The 23,559-nt window shown below is 46.4% G+C and overlaps 1 protein-coding gene across 13 annotated transcripts in view; it reads left to right on the top strand.

The window, feature by feature from the left end:
- Window positions 1-23,559, top strand: part of CELF4 (CUGBP, Elav-like family member 4) — a 965,736-nt gene that overhangs the window by 821,349 nt on the left and 120,828 nt on the right. For 9 of the 13 annotated variants that reach the window (XM_018576167.1, XM_018576169.1, XM_018576165.1 and 6 more), the window contains one exon: window positions 20,460-20,588. In XM_018576167.1, coding sequence (XP_018431669.1) covers window positions 20,460-20,588 — 129 coding nt within the window. The remainder of the gene's footprint in view (window positions 1-20,459; window positions 20,589-23,559) is intronic. The other 4 variants (XM_018576168.1, XM_018576164.1, XM_018576158.1 and 1 more) reach the window with 1 other exon arrangement.

Here is a 23,559-nt window from a genome sequence, read left to right on the forward strand (position 1 = left end):
CCGCCGCTTGGTGTCACAGAACATTGACTGTTGTGTGAATTTCACAATTCTCATTTCTAGGGCAGTCAATGGCCACTGATACATGACCCTTGCAATGTGTTCCCAGACCCCCTACAGCAATCATTATTTTCATGATTCCTCATGATTTTTTCTTTTTTTTTCTGTATGAAGTCTTCAGCCGACACCCCGAGGCAGCCGTTTAATAAAATTATAGGGGCTTTGTGAGCAGTTTGTGTTTCGTACGGGGGGGAAAGGGGGGTGGGGGGGGGAATAGCGCGTTGACGACAATGGCCTGCCCTCAGCTTCAACTATGCAGAGAAAGCTAGTAATTCAATTACAAAGGGCCGCCGGACATAAGGTCCTCTCGTTAGAGTTAAAGTGGACACCACGAATATTTCATCGTCTCTATCTTTACTGCGAGATCATCGCATTTCACTGTGGGGCAGTGGGCCCGGTCATGATTCTGTCGCCCTTCTCCCGGTAGCGTTGTCTATTTACCTCGGCAATAGGATTTTATTAAAGGCCCACTATAGCAAAACAATATTGTATTATGGTAAGTGTATGCGGTTAGGATCTGTTGTGATAGAATTCAGTACATGAAATTCTTTTTCCTAAACTTGCATTGATTTTTATTTTACATTTTCATGCAGGCCAAGCTGTGCAGCATTTGTTTTGTTTGCTGCTGTTATGCCTTTTAACAAATAAAGTACTGCATGGACGGATCCCCTTGCGAGTGCCGTTTTTTTACCTATTGCTCAGTGAAGGCTCCGGCGGAAGCTTTACCAGGCACCGAGGTTTAAGCAGTGGGATTGGAGACAAGAGAGTAGAGCTGCTCAGTGTGTCTAACCTGCTGCAAGTGTCCGTCAAAAGTGGCAGTTTCAGGGGTTGCTACAAACCATATAACAATGCTGGGGGTGCTGACGAAGGTCAGCTTATGTGCATATGGTTCAGACCCAGAGGCGTAACTAGGAATCACAGGGCCCCATAGCAAAATTGTGTATGGGGCCCTGTGATTTCTAGTTATGTCCACCTGATAACCCAAACAGCCCACCTGAGAGTGACCCTGCAGAGCCCACTATAGAGTCTCTATGGTGGGCTCTGCAGGGTCTCAGTTGGGCTGGTCAAACCCTTTTACCTGTCAGCCCCGATCCACTGTCCGCCTCCTTCTCTTCCACGGTCGCTGGAGGGCCCCGCCTCCTCCGCCACTGGGCCCCACCTCCTCCATCGCCAGGCCTCGCCTCCTCCTTAGCGGCCGACGTCGGGCTCAGCCTCCTCCTCCGCAGCTGCTGGCTGTCACTGACTCAGCAGCGACTGTGAGGAGGAACGCACCGCTGCACACGTCACTGATAGGTTGTCAGTAATGTGAACAACGGCACATCCTCCTCACAGCCGCCAGTGACAGCCAGCAGCCTGAGATGCAATAGCGACCCAGGCGGCATCTCAGGGGGATGTCCTGGCCTGGGACCCTTGTGTTCCGGGCCCCATAGCGGCCACCTGCGTCGCTATGGCGATTGTTCCGCCACTGTTGGGCCTAATTTGTTTTGTCTCTTATTTAAATCTCATTTAGGCTTCATGTCAATCTTCCCTGTCTACAGGGTGACAACAATGTTGGGCAGTTTCACTGCAGCATGAACAGCGTTGTCATCCTGGTACAGGAAGTTTCTAATCCACCCTCCACTATGATACAGGAGGTGACACAGAAGCTAAAGATCTAGATGCAACTAATCATGTCATTTGAATCACAAATTCCCTTACTCCAAAATCTTGTGGAAAGCCTTCTCAGAAGAGTGGAGGTTTTTATAGCCTCAAAGTGGAGCCAACTCCCTATTAATGGCCATGGGAAGGAGGCAACATTATATTAATGGCTGTGGGGAGGGGCAACTCCATATTGATGGCCAAGGGGGGGCAGCTTCATTATAATGACTGTAGAGAGGGGGCAACTCAATATTAATGGCCATGGGGAGGGGACAACTTTATATTAATGCCTGTAGGGAGGGGGGCAACTTTATATTAATGGTCCGTGTGGAGGGGGCAACTCCATATTGATGGCCATGGGAGGAACTTCATATTAATGGTCCGTGTGGAGGGGGCAACTCCATATTGATGGCCATGGGAGGAACTTCATATTAATGACTGTAGAGAGGGAGCAACTCAATATTAATGGACATGGGGAGGTGGCAACTCCATAGTATTGGCTGTGGGAAGGGGTCACCTCCATATTAATGGTCATATGGAGGGGGCAACTCCATATTGATGGCCATGGGGGGAGGGGCAACATACTATTAATGGCTGTACAGAGTGGGCAACTCGGTATTAATGGCCATGGGGAGGGGGCAACTCCATAATAATGGCCATGGTTTTGGAATGGGATGTCCAACGAGCTCATATATGTGTGATGGATAGGTGTCCAGAAACCTTTGGCCATTGGCTGGAAAGAGAGACGGAGGGATTTGACACAGGGACTGCTGGGAGCTGCATTGCAGTCATAGGAAGTTAACTATAAAAAAAAAACAAAATCAGGCCCAGTGTGGAGATAGATTTTTTGCATTATTTCCCCGTGGCCTTCAGGACATGCTGGCATTTGCAGTCCCCCAATTCTTGGGGGTGCTGTAAGCTGTCCATGTTCCCTTCGGGAGCGCTGAGCCTTATACGTTGCACATGCCTGGATTCTGGGTAGGCCAGTAAAAAGCTTGGCTCAGCCTGTCATCTGGCAATGCTTTGCTGCCTCAGGGCTTTCTCAATAGCCCATTCTCCGTAGGGGGAATATTCAGGTGCAGCTCAATAGCTCATGTACGAGCACACACAATGACCCATTGCATGGGATTAAATGTGTCACACGCTACTAAAATGAGACATTTTATGCACTCTCTCTCTCCGCAAGGCAGTCGGAGCCTCAGATGTGTGAGAGGCACTGTGGCGAATACAGTGATGCAAAGACAGAATTACGAGGTTAAATTTATGCAGTGCAGAGTCGTCCTGCGCGGCTGGGCGCTGAGACTACAAGAGCCTCTGGTGTGGCCTCAGATGTCCTTTGTTGTGTATTGTTGAGGGCTGGTTGCCATTCCTGATATAACTGTACAGTTATAGGGGATTAAAAAGGGAGATAGAAATGCATGTATGATTTAAAGGAAACCTCCACTCCTCGAATAAACTCTTTGTGAACAAAACGTGTCAGTGGGAGGAGTCAATCCATGATCCATGATCATTGCTAGACAAACCATAGTGCATCTAAAGCCAAACCCATTTCTGGATGTGAGATAAAGTGGATATGGTTCTACCCAAGAGAGTGAGTATAGTTCTACATGATAGAGCTGGTATGGTTCTACCTGGTAGAGGGGGTATGGTTCTACCTGAGAGAGTGGGTGTGGTTCTACCTGATAGAGCAGGTATAGTTCTACCTGATAGAGTGGGTATGGTTCTACCTGAGAGAGTGGGTGTGGTTCTACCTGATAGAGCAGGTATAGTTCTACCTGATAGAGTGGGTATGGTTCTACCTGAGAGAGTGGGTGTGGTTCTACCTGATAGAGCAGGTATAGTTCTACCTGATAGAGTGGGTATGGTTCTACCTGATAGACTGGGTATGGTTCTACCTGAGAGAGTGAGTATAGTTCTGCATGATAGAGTTGGTATGGTTCTACCTGGTAGAGGGGGTACGGTTCTATCTGAGAGAGTGGGTATAGTTCTACCTGATAGAGTGGGTATGTTTCTACTAGGGTTGCACAGATACCAAGTACAGTACTCAGTACAAGTATGAGTACAAGTACCGATACTTTTGAGCTCCAAGACTACACTAGAGAAAAGTTCAAAAATTAGGAGGCAGCTGTCATTTGTAAGGAGCACACGGAGCTCCTGGCATTTGTACATCTCTGTTTTAATGTATGATTTTGTTTTTATAAATATAAATAAAGGGATGCACAGATACCAGTTTTGCGAGTACGAGTACTGGTACTTGCCGAGTACTTACAAGTACAAGCACTGATACATTTTTGTTTATTGTCATGTGACACTTTTTCTAAAACAATACAGACCAATGATTTCAGGACAGTGGTGGAGTGCCAGAGCCAGGTCCCAGCTGCAACCGCTGCAACCCTGGTAGTTCTCATGAAAATGCCAAGTATCTGCACTGGTACTCGAAAAGTATCTGTGCATCCCTAGTTTCTACACATTAGAGTGGGTATGGTTCTACCTGAGAGAGTGGGTATGGTTCTACCCAATAGAGTGGGTGTGGTTCTACCTGAGAGAGTGGGTATGGTTCTACCTGAGAGAGTGGGTATGGTTCTACCTAATAGAGTGGGTATGGTTCTACCCGATAGAGTGGGTACGGTCCTACTGAAAGATTGGGAATGGTTCTACCTGAGAGAGTGGGTATGGCTCTACCCAATAGAGTGGGTGTGGTTCTACCTGAGAGAGTGGGTATGGTTCTACCTGAGAGAGTGGGTATGGTTCTACCTAATAGAGTGGGTATGGTTCTACCCGATAGAGTGGGTACGGTCCTACTGAAAGATTGGGAATGGTTCTACCTGACAGAATTGATTGTTTTAGCCGATAGAGTGGATATGGTTCGACCCTATAGAGTGGGTATGGTTTTATTGCTGTCTATGACACCACTGGAGTACATCACCCTTTCTACTGGTACTATTGACCATTGTAAACAAACCCAAAAGTGACAGGAATTCCAAAATGTTACGGTTATCACCAGAACAGAAAGAGAGCAGAAATCTTTCAACTTTGTAAGACAGAGAGATTTCCTCCTTATTACGTTAACGAGAAAGGAAGTGAAAGGAAATCTCCCAAATGGGACACCTATATGGCAAAAGTACCAGTCTAATAGTCAACAAGTCCAAAAAATCTTTAATTAGTTCATATTATGGTTAAGCAGGACTGCCAACGTTTTTGGGGGGCTCTAGCATATCTACTTCAATCACTTTTTATATATTAAGCCCTGATGAAGAGGGGTGCTAGAGCCTTTGAAACATGTTTACTGTCCTGCTTGACCCCAATAGGAACTAATTGAAGCTTTCTTGGACTCGACCCTTGGTCTGGTGCTCTTGACATGTTTTTTGCTCTCTGGGCTTTCGCTCTGGGTCCTTAAGTTAGGCACCCTGGTGCATGAGAGTGGTCTCACCAGAACTAGTGAACTTGAAGCAATAGATTGACCTTTTGATAAAATTGTGTCTTAAGATCCAGTGCTTCTTACATAGATCCTCAAATGCGGCCCTCAACATCACCAAGGGGCCGCACATAATGTGCAACATATGTCATGCTAGAGAGGACTGCCAAAGACTATAGACATGCTAGGGGAAATGAGACTGTGGACATGCTACAGGTTGGGTTGGAGGATGGAGAACCACTGTAGAAGACAGTAGATTACTGGGAATGTGTTATATGAAGATAGTAGAGAGCTCTGCTATTACCCCTTATACAGATCAATGTTCCCACTACAGGCTGCTGGATACCATGGGGCCACACATCAAGTACCAAAGGGCTATATGTGGCCCTTGGGTCAGGGGTCAGAAACCAGAGCCCTAGACCATTGTACATACTCCATTCTCATTGCAGAAAAAAAAGGTACATGTACCTTTTTTTGCGACACACGATGTGCGCCTGTTTTCGTGTTTGGTTGCACTGGCGGAATCACGGTGGGAAACCGTGCAATCCACCTGGCGCCACTGGGGTGTAGTTAGAAAACAATGGCAATGGCGGTGGTGGGCGATTACGTGGCAATCTGCGTGGTATCATGCATGATTCCCGCGCGGTCACGGATCGTGCTGATGTGAACCTTGCCTTAGAAATGGTGATTGTACGATTGTTTATTAGTGTGGCTGATTGAAAATCAAGCCCAAGGCACCAATCGGTCATACATGGTCCTGGAACTGCCCCCACATGACATCACAGCATAGCCCACTTCACAATAGGAAAGCAGCGTGACTTTTAACCAGCAACATCTTTAGTCCAATGAAAATGCTCTGTTCTGCCTGCACTTTCATCCAGCACAAACTTTCCTCAAACACTCTGGCAACGAGCAGCGCATATTTTAATAATATGTAAGCACATGCAGCCTCGTAGTGTAAATATTTAATGAAGAGCAGCAGTAGGAATTGGGAGGTATTCATTAACATTTGATTGGAGCTCGCGCTCACTGGTGCCCAGTTGGCGTTATTAGGGCTTAATGAACAAGTCATTTAATATGCGCCATTGTTCGCGCTCTCCAAAGACTCACATATTTGTCCTGTGTTCCACCGCTCACTCCCTCGTAATCTAACTAGAGATACCGAGCTACAAGCAAATCATACAAATGCATATTACAAATCCTTTATTCTTGAGTATGTGTCCTTGTGACCCCCGGAACCAAATGTCGCTTACATGAATAGAGATTGGCCAGGTTCATGCTGTAGGCCGTTATTTCAAGTCCAATGGATACTTCAGTTTTGCCCAGTTGCCAGGGGCGTCCCAAGGCAGGTTGTCACCCGGAGCGGGTACCTGGTGAAACCCCTCAGTGACACCATTGCGTATGTGCGGGACGTCATGCGCTGTTATGCCAGCAGAGAGAGGAGGGGAACATTCACCCGATGGCATACCTTATCCCTCCTCTCCTCTCGAGCAACTGTCCATGACTGTCCTTTTCAGAGGGGTGACACCAAAATGACCAACAGTCACCCTTCCAATGGTGTTACCCGGGTGCGGGCTGCACTCCCCTAGTGACGCCACTTCCAGTTACTGAGATTTTGGATCGCCACATATTGGTTATTTATGTTTCTGCAGAACTCTAGTGGTGAAATATGCCTACAAGAGTTCCCAGCTATCATGGTCATTGCAAGGTTCACAAGGGGGTCTATTTACAAACAATTCACAGAGCCATTCACCCTGTGAATAGATGAGAACATTCATTCTCTGCGAATAGAGGCAAAAATAGAACATTCTTGGTATATTTTTTTTTCAGGTTGAATGTAAAATAATACCACGCTATGGCCACTAGATGGAGCTGGGGAGTAATGTAATGTAATACTGCATTATGTCCACTAGATGGAGCTGAGGAGCATGGGAGATTGGTATTGGTCTCTCCTCTCTCTCCCCTGGCTGTCTCTCCTTACTCTTTCCCCTGGCTGTCTCTCCTCACTCTCTCCCATTGCTGTCTCTCCTCTCGCTCTCTCCTGTCTGTCTCTCCTCACTCTTCACCTGGCTGCCTCTTCTCGCTCTCTCTCCTGGCTGTCTCTCCTTGCTTTCTCTCCTCTCTCTTTCCGGGCTGTCTCTCCTTGCTCTCTCTCCTAGCTGTCTCTCCTTGCTCTCCTGGCTGTCTTTCCTCACTCTCTCACCTGGCTCCCTCTTCTCGCTCTCTCCTGGCTGTGTTTCCTCACTCTCTCACCTGGTCTCTCCTCTCTTGGCTGTCTCACTTCTCTCTCTCCTGTCTGTCTCTTCTCTCTCTACCCCGGCTGTCTCTCCTCGCTCATCCTCCTGGCTGTTTCTCCTCACTTTCTCACCTGGCTGCCTCTTCTCGCTCTCTCTTCTGGCTGTCTCCTCTCTCTCTCTCTTCTGGCTGTCTCTCCTCTCTCTCCTTGCTGTCTCTCCTCACTCTCTCTCCTGGCTGTCTCTCTGCTCTCTCTCCTGGATGTCTCTCCTGGTTGTCTCTCCTCGCTCTCTCTCCTGGATGTCTCTCCCCGCTCTCCCCTGTATATTCTCCAAAGTGGCGCTAGAGTGTTCAGGTTTCCCTTGAAGAAATATGTTCCAGCGGCAATCGTCAAATTTTGGATCTTTCCATTAACACTTTCCATCCCGGTGGTAATAGTCACTAGGACAAATAGAGAGGGCGAACCTTTTCAGCGAGGAGATGAAAGATGTTAGTCAACTCTCAAGCACCAAAAAGAAGCCAGAACATGACCCATTTATATTAGGAGGACAGATCCTTTAAGTTTGAGGGACATCCTTTGGCAAGCTGAGCAAAACGCAGATTTTTCCAGTCCCCAGACCCCGGCATATAGACTCGTGTGCAGCCTTGCAGCAGCCGGGGCGACACTTATAGATTATTGCCAGTGCGGAAGATAATACACAATTCTTCGCTACGCTGAAGCCCTTAAGCCCTACGCCGTGGCGTCGAGAGACAAAGGAGAGAAAATATAGATTTGACTGCCTATTAATTTTAAGCAGAGCCCCAGAAGAAGCCGATGAACTGTAATGTATGAGCTGTCAAAGCCTGAAAAATTCCTTTTGACACTTTGTACTTTTACTTATTACGGGGCTTTCCTGCGGGGCGCAGGAGAAAAGTCTACACGGAGGAACGCAATACAAAGAGTGACACGACGAGCCGGGGGGGAGGAGCCATAATTAAGTTTTCAGCCGTGGAACCTTCCATTATGCTCCCGTTTCATCATTTCACCTGACTCCCTATCAATTTGGGAGGGGACAGAGGTGACGCCAGATGGCACAATTCATCGTCGCAAAGGCGACCTTCGCGGAGGGAAAATGTATCGCTTTGTTTACAGGCTGTGATTACAGCTGAAAGCAAATAAAATGTTCTGTCTCCGTCTTGATGTGAAGATTTATGCTATTAACGAACGGGGGGGAGAGGAGAGGGGGAGGAGAGCGTTTGTTGGCGGCGGATCGGGGCGCGTAATGTAACGCCAATGTCACTTCGAAAAAACGACGGAGCTCTCTGGCAAAAACAAAACCCGAGAAAACAAAGGCTCCAGAAATGTTGTCTCGCAGAGGGATAATTGCAGATCCTTCAATATTGCAAAGTTCAGTTTCGCTCAAACCAATAAAAATTTCTGGCCTGCCATCAAACGACAACCCCCCCTCCCCCCCAAAAAACGAACGGCAGACACTCAGCGTGATAACACAGAGCAGAACTCTTCATATCTCTGATTGCCGGCGTCGGCTTCATTATCTTTGTAGGCCTTACAAATGACTTCTCCAGCGAATATTACTTATTATCATGAGCGATGCGACTGTATATCAATGTTCTACGGAGTGTTAAAGGGTCAGGCCAACCAAATGTGAGATTTTGGCTATAGGCGGAGCCTGTTTGGCTTAATTAGTCCCTACCTTCTTTTATTTATAGATGCTCCAACAGTTCTCCTTTACATAACTCCCAGTTCTGTTCCTGTCCATGGAGTTTTGGGGGCTTCTACTGTCCTTTGTGTTGCAGCTCCTCTAGTTACATTGTCCTTGGTATAAAAAAAGATATTTAGCAAGGATGGTTGGGGCCCCGTATTATGGACGTAGATGGTGTGGAGACCCAGGAACTCAGTACAGGGATGGCGGGAAGACCTCATAATGGACATAATAGGTGTGGAGACCCAGGCACTCAATACAGGGATGGTGGGAAGACCTCATAATGGACATAATAGGTGTGGGGACCCAGCAACGCAGTACAAAGATAGTGGGAACCTCTCATCATGCAAATAGAAGGTGTACAGACCCAGGAACTCAGTACAGGGAGGGGTGAGAACTTCTCATACTGCACATAGGTGTGGAGACCCAGGAACTTAGTACAGGGATTTTGGAACCCCTCATAATGGGCACATCAGGTGTACAGACCTAAGAACTCAGCACAGGGATAATAGAAACCCCTCATAATGGGCACATCAGGTGTACAGACCCAGGAACTCAGCTCCAGGATGTCGGGAGCCCCTCATAATGGGCACATCATGTGTACAGACCCAGGAACTCAGCACAAGGGTAGCAGGAGCCCCTCATAATGGGCACAGCAGATGTGCAGACCCGTGAACTCAGCAACTCAGCACAGGGATGATGGGCACAACAGGTGTATAGACCCAGCAACTCAGATCGGGGATGGTAGGACCCCTCATAATGGGCACAGCAGGTGTGCAGACCCGTGAACTCAGCATAGGGATGGTGGAAACCCCACCTCTGGTGGATTGCCATTGTGAGAAGCTCACAGTGTGCAGTGAAATCAGAGTAAGCCATGTCAGTCCAGGAGAGGAGCCGGTACAACTGTGCAAGACTGAAGGGAAAGCCGGAGTTCACCTTTAAATAATAAAGTTTGGGCGTGTGAACAATGTCCTTCACATGTAAACAATTTACTTTGATTGCCGTTCAGTTAATCCGTCCTTCCTCACCCTCAACATTTAAATCCGATCGGCCTTCATATCCTTCTTTTCTTTCCTCCCCCCGGGGTTCGGATCCTGGGAATTCATCACATTTCCCAGCACCGTGCCGACAGAGCCTCAGGCTGGGCGGCTGTTATCTGCAATAAATTGCTGTTATTTTGTGTGCACAGCTCCGTCCAGTCAGACGCCTCCATCACGGGCTCTGCGCTCGGGGAGCGCGGGGAGACGGAGCGGTGGAAGCGTAGTATTGAGCTGCGGCATGGGCGCAGCGCTCATCAGTAGAAGGATCCATTCAAAAGCCATAAGAAGCGGCGGGGAGGTTGGGCACGGCTCATTGAGATCGGCCTCCGGGGTGCTGTAAGGTACCGGGAGCCTTACAAAGTGTTACCGTGCAACTTCAAGAAACTCCAGAAACCGTTTTAATGAAGCATTTCATCGAAGGCCCCGGGGTGCCCTATCATCGCTGTTACGCTATGAAAAATGGCCGCAGAACGGGGCCGCTCGCCTGGGAGGGAGAGAGCGAAATCATCATCGCTTTGCATCAGGAATTAACAGCGCCTGGGTCAGATTTCTGTGACTTTTTCTTCCCGCGGAGTTTACGGTTATTTATTTATTTTCAGAAGTGTTAGCATAGCCATGGAGCCCGGGAGGAGGGGGAGATATTTGGGTCCTGGTCACACTTAGCGCTTCGTATCATTGTAGTCTTTTTTGTTTTTGCTTTTCCAGTGTTGTAGGTGATGATGGCGCTCGCGTGTTTAACTCCTGTTGCGTCAAGTTGTTTCCTTCTTTGTTTTCCAGGTTAAAACATTTAATTTTATGTATTTTTTGGGGGGGGAAATGACACTCGCGGGCAAAGAAATGCGCGGCGTCGCAGTCAAAAAGAAGCAAAGTCAAAATGCACTTTCGAGGGTTTATATCTTATTAACAAGCAGTAAATACGTTTTACAACAATCCTCACTGACCTCTATAGCTGCAGACCAACAATGACCAGCAGCTAAGCATCACTGCTCCCTCTCCCAGCAGTGGCTGGGAAAGCTCAGCTCTCCTGCTCCCCCATTCCAGCAGTGATTGAGCAGCACAGCTCAGCTCCCTTTGCTTCCCCCTTCCAGCAGTGATTGAGTAGCACAGCTCAGCTCCCTATGCTCCCCCCTTCCAGCAGTGATTCAGCAGCTCAAATCCCCCTCCCAACAGTGACAACTGGTCAGCTCGGACTGCTCCCTCTTCCAGCAGTGACTGCAGCTCAGCTCCCCCTACTTCCCTTCCCAGCAGTGACTGCAGCTTAGCTCTCTGTTTCTTCCTTCTAGCAGTGACTGCAACTTACCTCTCCCTGCTCACCCCTCCCAGAAGTGACTCAGCAGCTCAGCTCCTTCTCCCAACAGTGACTGCTGCTTAGTTCTGTCTGCTCCCCCTACCAGTAGTGACTTAGCAGTTTAGCTGTCCCTCCCAGCAGTGACTGCAACCTAACTTTTCCTGCTCCCCAATCCTGGCCGTGACTGCATCCCAGCTCTCCCTGTTCCCCCCTTTCAGCAGTGGCTAAGCAGATCAGCACCCCTTGCTTTACCCTTTTTAGCAGTGACTCACCAGCTCAGTTTCTCCTCCCAACAGTGACTTCTGCTCTGTTCTGCCTGCTCCCCTTCCAGCAGTGACTTAGAAGCTTGGCTGTCCTTCTCAGCAGTGACTGCATCTCAGCACTCAGTGTTCCCCCCTTTCAGCAGTGACTCAGCATCTAAATTCCCCTAGTGTCCCCCCTCCCTCCAGTGGCTCAGCTGCTCACCTCCTCCTCCCAGCAATGACTGCAGCTCAGCTCCCCCTACTCCCCTTCCAGCTGCAACTGCAACTTACCTCTCCCTACTCTCCCCTCCCGGAAGTTACTCAGACACTCAGTTTCCCAGAGCACTATGGGCTATCTCAAGACGGAGCACATTAGATGGTGCTTGCTTTAAGGCTCCCTCTGTCTGATTGAAGCCTTAGGGTTATTTAGTTTCAGCTGTCAAGTTGTGTGCACAAAGTTTGTCTTTCAGCAAAGCTGAGATTGGTATACTATTGGGCATATTAAAAGGAGACTAGAGCCCCCCCTGCTGGCCTTAAAGTTAAACAAAAATATTAAAATGTCATATTTGACATTAAAAAAATGCTGTTACCCATCCCCCATTCATTATGAGCACTGACCACCTTCTTCTTCTATTTTCCTAATGTCACAATCACTTCTCCTCACCTTTTTGTATCATTTTGGCTTTTTTATGTTATATTGGAGCCAAAGGCGGGTTTATAAAGTGGAAGTGTTCTATTATCTTGTTTAGTAAAAAGGCCACGATGGGATTGTAGTGCACTTCTGCCCCGTGGGATTTCCCACAGGGCCACCGAGGCCCAGCTATCGGGCGGGCAGGGAGCAGAGGGGCAGCAGGGGTATAGAATCTCCCAATGCCCGGGACACAAAGTTCTAGGAGCCGGACGGGTAGTTGTTTTCTACATTTAGCCCTGCTTTGGGCAAGCAGAGCTAAATGTACAGCGGGGAAGCCGCCGCTTGTGTTGTACAAGTGGTCACAGCGATGCACCCCCCGCCAGCTACCTCTCTCCCTGCCAGCCGCCTTTCTCCAGAGATGGAGATCCTCTCTTCAGGATGGAGAGCTGGGAGCAGAGCGCAGAATGTCCGTTCTCGACTCTGCTCCGCGTGAACACTGAGACGGAAGAGCTGCACTCGCAGCCTTCCCCTCTCAGGTGTCACAGGAGAATGAGACAGTACTGTTCTAGAACTCCTGTATTGGAGGTGACAGGTTCTCTTTATGGAACCTGTCACCAAATGCTATCACACGGGGTCTTTCTTAGCTCCTGTGTGATAGCAATATAGTTAAATGGGAAAAAAAAGTAAAAATAGAATAAAAATTGATAAAAAAAGTAATCAAATAGATAAAAAAATTCCAAAAAGAACTAAAAAATAATAAGAAATAATAATTAAAATAAAATAAATAAAAACGTGATAAAAAAGTTTATAAAAAAAATAATAGGATAAAAAAGTTATAAAAATGAAAAGATAATAAGATAAATAAGAATGTAAAAAAGTACAAATTAAAATAAAAAAAATAAAAAAGTGCTAAAAAAGTAGAACAAAAAAATGAGAGCCAACCCTGCCACCATCCAGTTGCCATTCTCCATGGGTGGGGGTTGGCAGGAAGGGGGGGCGCATTGAGGAACCTGGCCTTGGGGCAGCAGAGAGAGTAAATCTGGCCCCGCTGGTAGGGTATGATGAGTAATTACCTCACGGAGATCCCTTTTGCTGCAAATCTTCCATAGGGAATTCTTTGAAAAGGATGTTCATTTTATTGGGCATATTGACTGTATCTGCCGGGTGAAGGTCATGTGACACAACAGGACTTTACTCCAATGAAACCATTATATATTAGAACCAAATACATACATGTTCAAAAAGAGGCCCACCAAGTGATATTCCTACACTAAGGCCTTTTTTTGGGTTAAATCGGATTTCCAGCCTAAAACATTTGCCGGTCTGGCTGTGTCAAGCCTGCAGAACGTCGGAGACTGCCGGGGAAGGAGACGGTGATTGAATCTCACAATGGTGCCTAATATAATGTACAGCCGGGTCTCCTGCAAGACGTGATTGAATAAAAGAATCTTCCTTTATCAGGGCCATTGACAGTGTGTGAATTAGCGTCATAGCGGGATGTCTGTATCCAGCTGTCTGCCCGCAACACCGTTCACTTTTCTTGTCTGTTAAAGAAAAAAAAAAATTGTAATTTAAAAAAAAAATCTCAAAAGTGGTAAAAAAGTTTAAGAAATATTCAGATTTTTGTTTTTGGATATCACCTGACAAGTCTTATTGATGTTATCGAAATCTGCACGTGACCACTGCCTCAGGCTGGGCACACACCTTACAACCATCTAGCAAGACTTTTGTCTTGCAATGGTTGTAAGGTACTTAAAAAAACGTACGATCTGCCTATCTTGGACAGGCAGATCGTACTTGCGATGATCGCAAGCCACGCCCCCCGAGGGGCGGGCTTCCGATGACCGCAATGCCGAACGGGCAGTGTGCGCTTGCTACGAACATGCTAGCAAGCGGACCCGCCGAACATCGTACGATGCTCGGCGGGTTTCGAAACATGTTTGTAAGTATAAAGTCGTGCAACCTTACAGTAGTAGAGGTCGCACGGCTTCCACACACCTTACGATAATCGTACGATCGCGGGATTTCCCGCGATTATCGTACGATTATCGTAAGGTGTGTGGGGGCCTTTAAGGTTTGTGTTGAGTGGTCCTCTGTTCACTTCAAAGGGGTATTGTAGTCCCGTACAAGTGTGCGGCAAAGACAGAACTGCCTGGAGCAGGTCACCTGTAGGACAGAAGGAGGTCAATTGCAAGTCAAATGGACCAGTCAGTGGATTCTGAATGATCTCAGAAGTATTTCCAACTGATGGCATTGACACAAGGCCGACATTTGTCATCACAGGCCAATAAAGAGTCATTTCATATTTAAAACAGAGCCAAAGCCTTAGCAGGTCCCCATGGTAATATGCAAGCATGCATAAGTACACATTATGGTAGATTTACCCTCTAGCTTGGACTCCTCCAAAATCAACACGTCTGGGCTCTGTCTAGTGATACCTAAAGATCTATGTAGATAAATCAGGACCTCCTTCCTCCTGCTGGAGATCCCTCTAGTGATAATAAAGATCTATATAGAGGAATCAGGACCAAAACAACAGAATCTCTATTAGGTGCATCGAGGAGTTAAAACAGCAATCTAGACTGCCGAGCGAGCTTAGAAATCACTGAAACTGCAAAATGGTTAAAAGTGGACCATAAAAGCATCAGACTGACTATTATACCCTTACATAAATAGACCACTTTAGCTGCATCTTGCCATCAATAATCCATGATTACAAAACGGTAAAAAAATAACGGTTGCATTTCCGAGGACGGACATTGCGTCACGTACATACATATTAATAGGGACTTAAGATTTTAAGAGCGCGGGGATACGATCAGACACCCTGAAGATGAGACACCCTTCAGTCTACTCATCCTTCTGTTCTTCCCTCTTGAAAGGAAGAAATTGAATTTTTAAGCACAGTGAACAAGGGATTAACAATTGGCAGGTCTTCAGCGCTTTGTCTTTTTTTGGGGGCGAATCCCATTTAATCACATACTTTAATATTAAGCGAGGTCTGCCTATGCCGCTTGTCTGCGCTCGTGAGCGTCACTGATACAGACGGAGATGAGGGAGATAGAACGCTACTCAGACCAATTGTGAAGAACTGTTTCAATTACCCTTTCTGAGGCCTTGAAAGAACCAACTTTAATTTGATGTGAAAAGTCAGCCGGGGCACTCGCGATAGAAAATTCTCTCCTTTTGTGTGCGCCCAATCGGATCACGCTGAGGAGAAAAGACCCAAAAACTGCAATTATGCCTTTTTTTTTGTGTGTGTCGTTGTAGATTTTTTTTTCCATTGTGTGTAATGATACGGCGCCATACCATAGAAGTGAACGACAAAGCGCTCGAAAATTAACTTTTTATGACGAAATAGTACAGAAGGAACAGTCCTTGTCCTAAAAGGTCTGTGGAAAGGGTTACGGCTTTAAATCAAACGTGTCATGTCTAGCAGTAAACGGCTTCAAAGTCAGTCCGTGGGAGACCTCTTTTTTACTTTCCATAGCAACCCGGGAACCCTAGAGCCCAAAGATTGAGTCAATGGCATTCTTTCTGTCTTGCCATGCCTTGCCCCTGAGGTACGTGTCTCTCTGTTGTTTGGTGAGCCTCAAAGGGGGAAGTAGAACTGGAGAAGGAAGGGCCTTCAGATTTTCCTCAACCAGAAAGAAAAAAAGGGGGTTGCTTTACATTTATATACAGAGTATAGTTGATGCTGAGAAGCTGGAGCCACAGTAGTTGCTGCAATTGGTTCTTTCAATGACATTCACAACATATTTTGCTAGACTCATGTTTAGAGGTTGTCCTGGTCTTGTAAGCATATAGAGTGTATAGAGTATAACTGTCAGAAAGGGCAGGGATCCCAAAACTTTCAGCTTTGTAGCTACCATGTAATTGCCTTAAAATAAAGCTTCTCTCTTTCCCTCTCTCCCTTTACATATGCAATATATATACTGTGTGTATAAATATATATATATACACTCACCGGCCACTTTATTAGGTACACCTGTTCAATTGCTTGGTAACACAAATTGCTAATCAGCCAATCACATGGCAGCAACTTAATGCATTTAGGCATCTAGATGTGGTGAAGATGACTTGCTGAAGTTCAAACCAAGCATCAGAATGGGGAAGAAAGGGGATTGAAGTGACTTTGAACGTGGCATGGTTGTTGGTGCCAGACGGGCTGGTCTGAGTATTTCAAAATCTGCTGATCTGCTGGGAATTTCAGGCACAACCATGTCTCGGGTTTACAGAGAATGGTCTGAAAAAGAGAAAATATCCAGTGAGCGGCAGTTGTGTGAAGGAAAATGCCTTGTTGAGGTCAAAGGAGAATGGGCAGACTGGTATGAATTAATAGAAAGGCAACTGTAACTCCAATAACCACTTGTTACAACCAAGGTAAGCAGAGTACCATCTCTGAACGACAACACGTCCAACCTTGAATCAGATGGGCTACAGCCACAGGAGACCACACCGGGCGCCACTCCTGTCAGCTGAGAACAGGAAATGGAGGCTACAATTCGCACAGGCTCACCGAAATTGGACAATAGAAGACTGGAAAAACGTTGCCTGGTCTGATGAGTCTCAATTTCAGCTCCAACATTCAGATGGTCGGGTCAGAATTTTCCATGAACAACACAAAAGCATGGATCCATCCTGCCTTGTATCAACAGTTCAGGATGGTGGTGGTGGTGCAATGGTGTGGGGGATATTTTCTTGGCACACTTTGGGCCCGTGTTGCCATCATGTCATTACCAAAATCTCTGAGGAATGTTTCCAGCACCTAGTTGAATCTATGCCAGGAAGAATTAAGGCAGGTCTAAAGGCAAAAGGGGGTCCAACCCAGTACTAGCAAGGTGTACCTAATAAAGTGGCTGTTGAGTGTGTGTGTGTGTGTGTGTATATATATACAGTGTGTGTGTGTGTATATATATATATAGTATTCTTATTCTCCAATGTGTATTGTTGAGGATTCAGGGAGAGGGACTCTTTCAGGAACCAAGAAACACCTGGCCTGCATTCTCATAAACCTACATAGACTTCATTCCTCTCCCATTCAGGGAAAGACAGTACAAGCTGTAGAGATTTATCTAGTGGTGCAGCAATAAATGCCAAGTCAAATCAAAGCCACTTAGTAGACAGGCTGTGTCTTCCGAGTTAACTAAACACGGCCATTTCATGTTTGACTGGAGTGTACCTTAATTCCTTTTTTATTATCTGTGGAGTGGATTTGCACATAGACCTGCTTTAGCTTGCTCATCTTCCGGCAGCTCCCAACCTTTTGCTAATTAAAACATCTACAGAGATGTCAACCCAGAAAGCTGTGAGATTAGGAAGCTCCATGACACCAAGCAATAGCCATGGTGAGGAATCGGTGACATCAGCCAGTAGGAAATTTGATGATACGGCTCATGGTAGAGAATAATGAGGCAGCACCAATGGCTGACAATGCCTGCAGCCTTAGAGGTGATCATGTTCTAGTATATATTAATAATGATATACTGTATAGTCTTTGAATATGAAGTTGGTTATCATTATCACACAAGCACCGCTTCTATTGTCTTGTCATAAAAGTACATTTTCCCAACTGTTGCTGATCAAATTATGGAACTGCAGACCACACTAAATAAGAGATTTCTCTGGTTTCAGTCCTTTGAATTCTTTAGAGTCCCCACATTATTGTTTCAAGGCCTGATGAAGGGGGAGTGTTGTTGCCCCAAGATGTGTTGGATGTTCTTTATTTCGGATTTTCTTTTACATCAGGGGTCCCTCCTAACATCCCTACAAGACCTAAAGGGTCAGGTATGAATTGGGAGGAGGACCCCGCTCTGTTTTTTTCTTTTTAACAACTAGCGGGGATTTGGTCCGCTTCGGTGGACCGCTCCCCCCATTCCGGTTGTGCCGAGCCCAAGCATATGCGTTGGGCTCGGCTGTGTGCTTTGGCTGCTGTACGGGCTATTGTGAACAGCACGTACAGCAGCCCTTCAGTTCAGCTGAACCGAAGGGGTTCCTGTAGCCGAAGCAAGCCAAAGGATTAGCTGAACTTTCGGCTAAATCCTTCAGCTCTTTAGTGAACAACCCCCTAAGTGTTCTTGGGTTGATTTGCCTGGACTCATTCAGAAGAAGAAGAAGTCACAAATGGCAGGCTACGTATTTCTCTAAGGACAGGAAAATCACCCAAATATAAATAGTGATATGAAGCATCAGTTGGTAAGCTGTAACCCTTTCTATAAGATGGGTCATAGGTCATGCATCTTTGTAATTCTGGAGCTGACGTGCGTTCGGTAAAGATAGGAATTGTAGGAGGACATCATCTACTGCCATGATCTTGCTTTGATCAGTAGTGGTTATGGCCATAGATGTATGAGTGACAAAACAAACTTCTGAACTTGGCCTTAATCATCCATCTTCCTAACCAGGTAAAAGGCTTGAAGGCAAAGACCACCTCTCAGGAGAGAAATCTATTGTGGTTATTTCATGTTTTGTTATCAACTGGGTCATCATAACTATCCTTGCTATGCTATTTAATGAGTCACTTGCCCAGAACAAGTATGCAGAACCTATGACTCCTTTGGCCACATAGCTGTTCCAGTTCGGTGACTCACTAAGTAGTGTAAATGAGGAATGGCACCCTAGGAGCCTTTATCTTCAAAGATGGCAGTTACATCTTCCATTTTTTGTATCTAAATAAATCTAGCTAACTATTTAACTAATCTGGTCAACTGCCGCTAATACGAATTGGCAGATCCATATTTCATGGGAAGCTCAAAGCAAAACTAAATACAGATCTGTTTCGGCTACTTGTGTGTTTGAGTCCATTCAAGCCACCATTTTGGTCTTAAGCCTTGATGAAGGTGTGAATACATGTGGATGTTTTTCTATATTCATATTAGGAATATTTAAAGAAACTTGGAACAGTTCTGAGCTACTTGTGAAAGGGGCACCCATCAGGGTGAGCCTTGGGGGTTGATTTACTAACCTTATAAACACACCACAAACGTGTATACACCTCTGCAGTGTGTTCCCTCCCAGCATGATCTATGGGTGGAATCTAAACACCTTTGTAATGTGTACACACCCAGCAGGTGTGTTGTGCAAAGCCCTGAAGGAATTCCAAGGTGATGTTGGGTAAATTAGCTCTATGTTGTGTTGCTTGCGTTGATGAATGCAAGGAATGTAAATGCATGAGCTAACCATTTTTGTCTAAACTGTGAAGCAGCATTATATATGCATCATGTGCATGATCTTTCCATATATGGCATTAGTGGAAATATGCTTTTAGAGACTTTTTGGTTGATAAATACGTTTTGCTGTGTGAAAATCACACACACCTGGTGTGTGTGTGTGTTTAGGTTAGTAAATCACCCCCTTGGTGTATGTGAGCAGACTTGCCAGAGCCAGTGGGCTCTTTTGAAGTCATGAGTTTCTCCCTCAATTGATGGAGTTTTTGAAGTCCCAGGGCCTTTTGGATATGTGTTTTTGGACATTCATATCTGACTTTAAAGAGGAACTCCAGGAAATCCAAAATTAACCCTTGCAGGGAGGCTATCCCCGCACTGCAAGGGTTAGGTGATCGTTTTGGTCTAGAGGCTCAAATAAAGCAGACACACTCACCTGATCCTCAGTCCCACCTGGTTGCAAGACCAGTCTCTGCGGCCTGTTCTCCCCTGGGCTTCGGCGGTCTAAGGACCGCTGATGTCATCACATCTAATGCAAGTCTATTGACTTGCATTAGATGTGAGGATGCCAAGGGACATCCACAGCCGGAGCAGAGGGAAAGAGAGGTAAGGGCTGACTGCCGCAGGACCGAGGATTAGGTGAGTATAATTTCTTTATTTGAGCCCCCTAGACAAAAACAAGCACTTAACCCTTGCAGTGCAAAGGTAGCCCAATACATCAGCAGATCCTTCACTTTATCTGGCGAGGAAAAACTCCTAGATGTGCAACAATTACCATTTTTAAGAGCAAAAAGGCGGGTGGTTCAGCTTTTCCAAACTTGAGTTGTTATCATTGAGCGGCTCTTATCGACCAACTGCAAGGGTACATTTTATAAAATCCTGCAGTTCTTTTTTAACACAAGTATGGTGACTGCAAAATAAAAACAACCTGCCAGCCCGTACATCAGGACATTTCTACAGCGATAAACATCATATCATTATTGTGTTGTGAATGTCTTGAGATTGGGGTTGCCGAAATATGGTAAGCATCTCTTTATTTTGTTCCAGAAGACAGAAAACTCTTCGTGGGCATGTTGAACAAACAACAGTCAGAAGACGATGTCCGTCGGCTATTTGAAGCTTTTGGGAATATCGAGGAGTGTACAATCCTTCGAGGACCAGATGGAAACAGCAAAGGTATGCTAGATACTCAGCACCGCATGGCAAAAATCATCCTTATTAGTATATTTTGAAATAATGACAACGTCGCAGCATTATGTAGGTTGGCTATGCAGGCAGTTATTGATGCAACCACCATTATAAAATGGTGATCCTATTTGCATATGGGCAGATCCAGTGTGTTCTGGCCCGATTCTGGCCTGAACGAACTGGATCGCATTCTGGCCGGCTCACTTTGTTTTGGGGCGGGAGGGGGCGTGGCGGAATGTCACAACAGTCATGCCCTCCGGCCGCAGTGTGATCGGCTGCACGGAAACGCGTGGCACATCAATGCCTACATTCCGGTCCGGTGCGGTCAAACAAAATGCTGCATGCTCTATTTTTTCTGACCGCACCGGATCGGAACGCAGGCATTGATGTGCCACGCGTTCCCGTGCGGCCGATCACACTGCGGCCTTAAAACATGGCTGCGGTGCCATTGAGTTCAATGCACCACTACGCCCCCTCCCACCTCATAACAAAGTGAGCCGGCCGGAATGTAATCCAGTGTGTTACGGCCAGAATCGGACCGGAACGCACTGGGGCTGGTGTGAACTAGCCCTTATACTCACCATACACTGGGCTGTCCCTATGGGTTTTACTGCCTGAGGCGATGTCATTCCGGGGTGGTTGTGCTGGCAGGTAACATTTGTCATGCAAGGGGGAAGGGGGGTTTGTGGGTTCTGAGGGATGGCAGAGGGCTCTGCCTGGTATCCCATCTAGCTCACTGCCATCACTGGTTACCAGGAGCTCGGCAGGACACAAGCCACAGCTGGACGGGATGCTAGACCGTGCATCACAGGTTGCTAAGAGCTCTTGGTATCAGCCTCTTGTACTCTCTGTAAAGCAGAGCTCAGACAGAAGAGGGAGAAGCAACACAAGGATCCAGTGAGCGGTGCCGCAGTGCCCATGTGCATAAGCTCATCAGTCTGCTGCTTCTCCTTTCACTGTCCAGCTGGGGAATGAACAAGACCTGTAAGTGTTACTGTTAGGTGATACTGCCATAATGGTCCTTGTTCTGGCACTTCCTGTTAAGGGGTGACATCTCCCAGCTGTGCTTTTGCACTGCCAGCCTGTCACATTGATGTATTATAGGTATTTATATAGCGCCAACAATTTACGCAGCACTTTACATAATTCACATCAGTCCCTGCCCTCAAGGAGCTTACAATCTAAGGTCCCTATGGCACACACATACAAGGCCAATTTAGCCAGGAGACAATTAACCTTCCAGCATGTCTTTTGAGTGTGGGCGGAAACCGAGGTACTCAGAGGAAACCCACGCAAGCACAGGGTAACCATGCAAACTCTATGCAGATCGTGTCCTGAGTGGGATTCAAAACGGGGACCCCCAGTGCTGCAAGGCAGAAGTGTTAACCACTAAGTACTGTGCTGACCATGAGACTACAAGTGGCCAAATAAGGGCAGGCAAAAGAAGATGTACGTGTGCACAACTTTTCGTGAATAATGGGCAGGCTGATCCCAAACAGACCACACCCCATCCATGTGACATTGGGTTTTGGCAACACGGCACCATCGTCCATAATGTCTAGTCACAGACTTGGAGAGAGACAAGACCTGTACATTTAACTTAAATGCAGCAGAGAAAATACAGGTCTTCTACCCTGCCATATAGGGCTGTGCTGTGTTGCAGAGCTCTGTGACTCTTGGGACTGGATGGACAAAAATACAGATCCATTGGCTGGTAAAACAGTTCCCTTATATGTGTTTTATCATTGCATTTAACTGTTCAGTTTTAAGTTGAGAAAACCCAAACTGTGAATGAGCACCAGGCGTGTTTTAAACTCTATTAAATAAAATAATCAGAATGTGGAACAGCAAGAAAGCGCTCTTGTAAAGATATAAAAAAAAGTCCCACTGAAAGTTTCTGTCGCGCAAATCTCTCAACAGTAAATCAAAAAAATTGCTACTTACCGAAAATACACCGCGGCTTGCTTCTCATCGTAATCGACCGGCCATATGTTAGTGAGAGTTGACTAGAAGGATTAGATCAAGACTTACAATAAGAAGGAGCAGACAAATGCTCCCTTTTCACTTTAATCGAATGAATCATTTCTGTAGACTTCCCGGGACTGTCAGATCAACAATATTCCATCTTCCAGCACAATACAAATTCTCTAATCCGACAAACCTCCCCAGGATAAATCACATTTAATGAGAGTTTATCTACTGATCTACGTATGGGTCTTGACAGGTCCTCTCTCCATAAACTTCCCCTCCGCTGGAGTCAACTTTGACTACAAAAACTTTTATTTCTACAACAGCTCGTGAGCTGCAGGAAACGGCAGATTACGGGGGAATAGGAGACACAACAAAGACCAGCTGGCTTTTGTTTCCTGAAATGCCTGGGTGGGCAAGATAGATGAGAACCAATTTCCTGTCTAGAGGTGTTTTATAAACAGTGGCAATGGGATTGTCTTAATACATTCCATAAAATAGACGGAGATACAATGTTACCTCGTGTTTCTAAATGGGCTTCTAAATTAAAGGAAAAGCTACTTTCCTTAAAAAGAGTATAACATGTATTAAAGCTGAAGGCCAACGGATCACCCATTCCCCATGGGCAACCAAGCATCCCCTTGAGGAGCCCAAGAGTGGCAATACAGCCCCCCTCCCATATTAGGGCACTCACCACCTCTCCATCTGCTTACCTACCCTCTATCGCCTCCTCCTGTCTCCACCCATCTTTCCTATCTTCTTCACCCCATCTACCCCAACTCCAGCTTCCCTTTCTGCCTTCTCTTCCCCATCTCCAGACCCATAGCAACCCAAAATGTCCCTTGAGCCCTTATCAGTCTCAATCATTTAGCAGTCACCACCTCTCCATCTGCTTACCAACCCTTTATCGCCTTCTACTTCTCTTCTCCTCCTGTCCCCACCCATCTTTCCTATCTCCTTCACCCCCATATACCCCCAACTGCTAGCCCCC

The sequence above is a fragment of the Nanorana parkeri genome, unplaced genomic scaffold, assembly GCF_000935625.1.
Source record: "Nanorana parkeri isolate BGI_ZX_2015 unplaced genomic scaffold, ASM93562v1 scaffold58, whole genome shotgun sequence".
NCBI lineage: Eukaryota > Metazoa > Chordata > Amphibia > Anura > Dicroglossidae > Nanorana > Nanorana parkeri.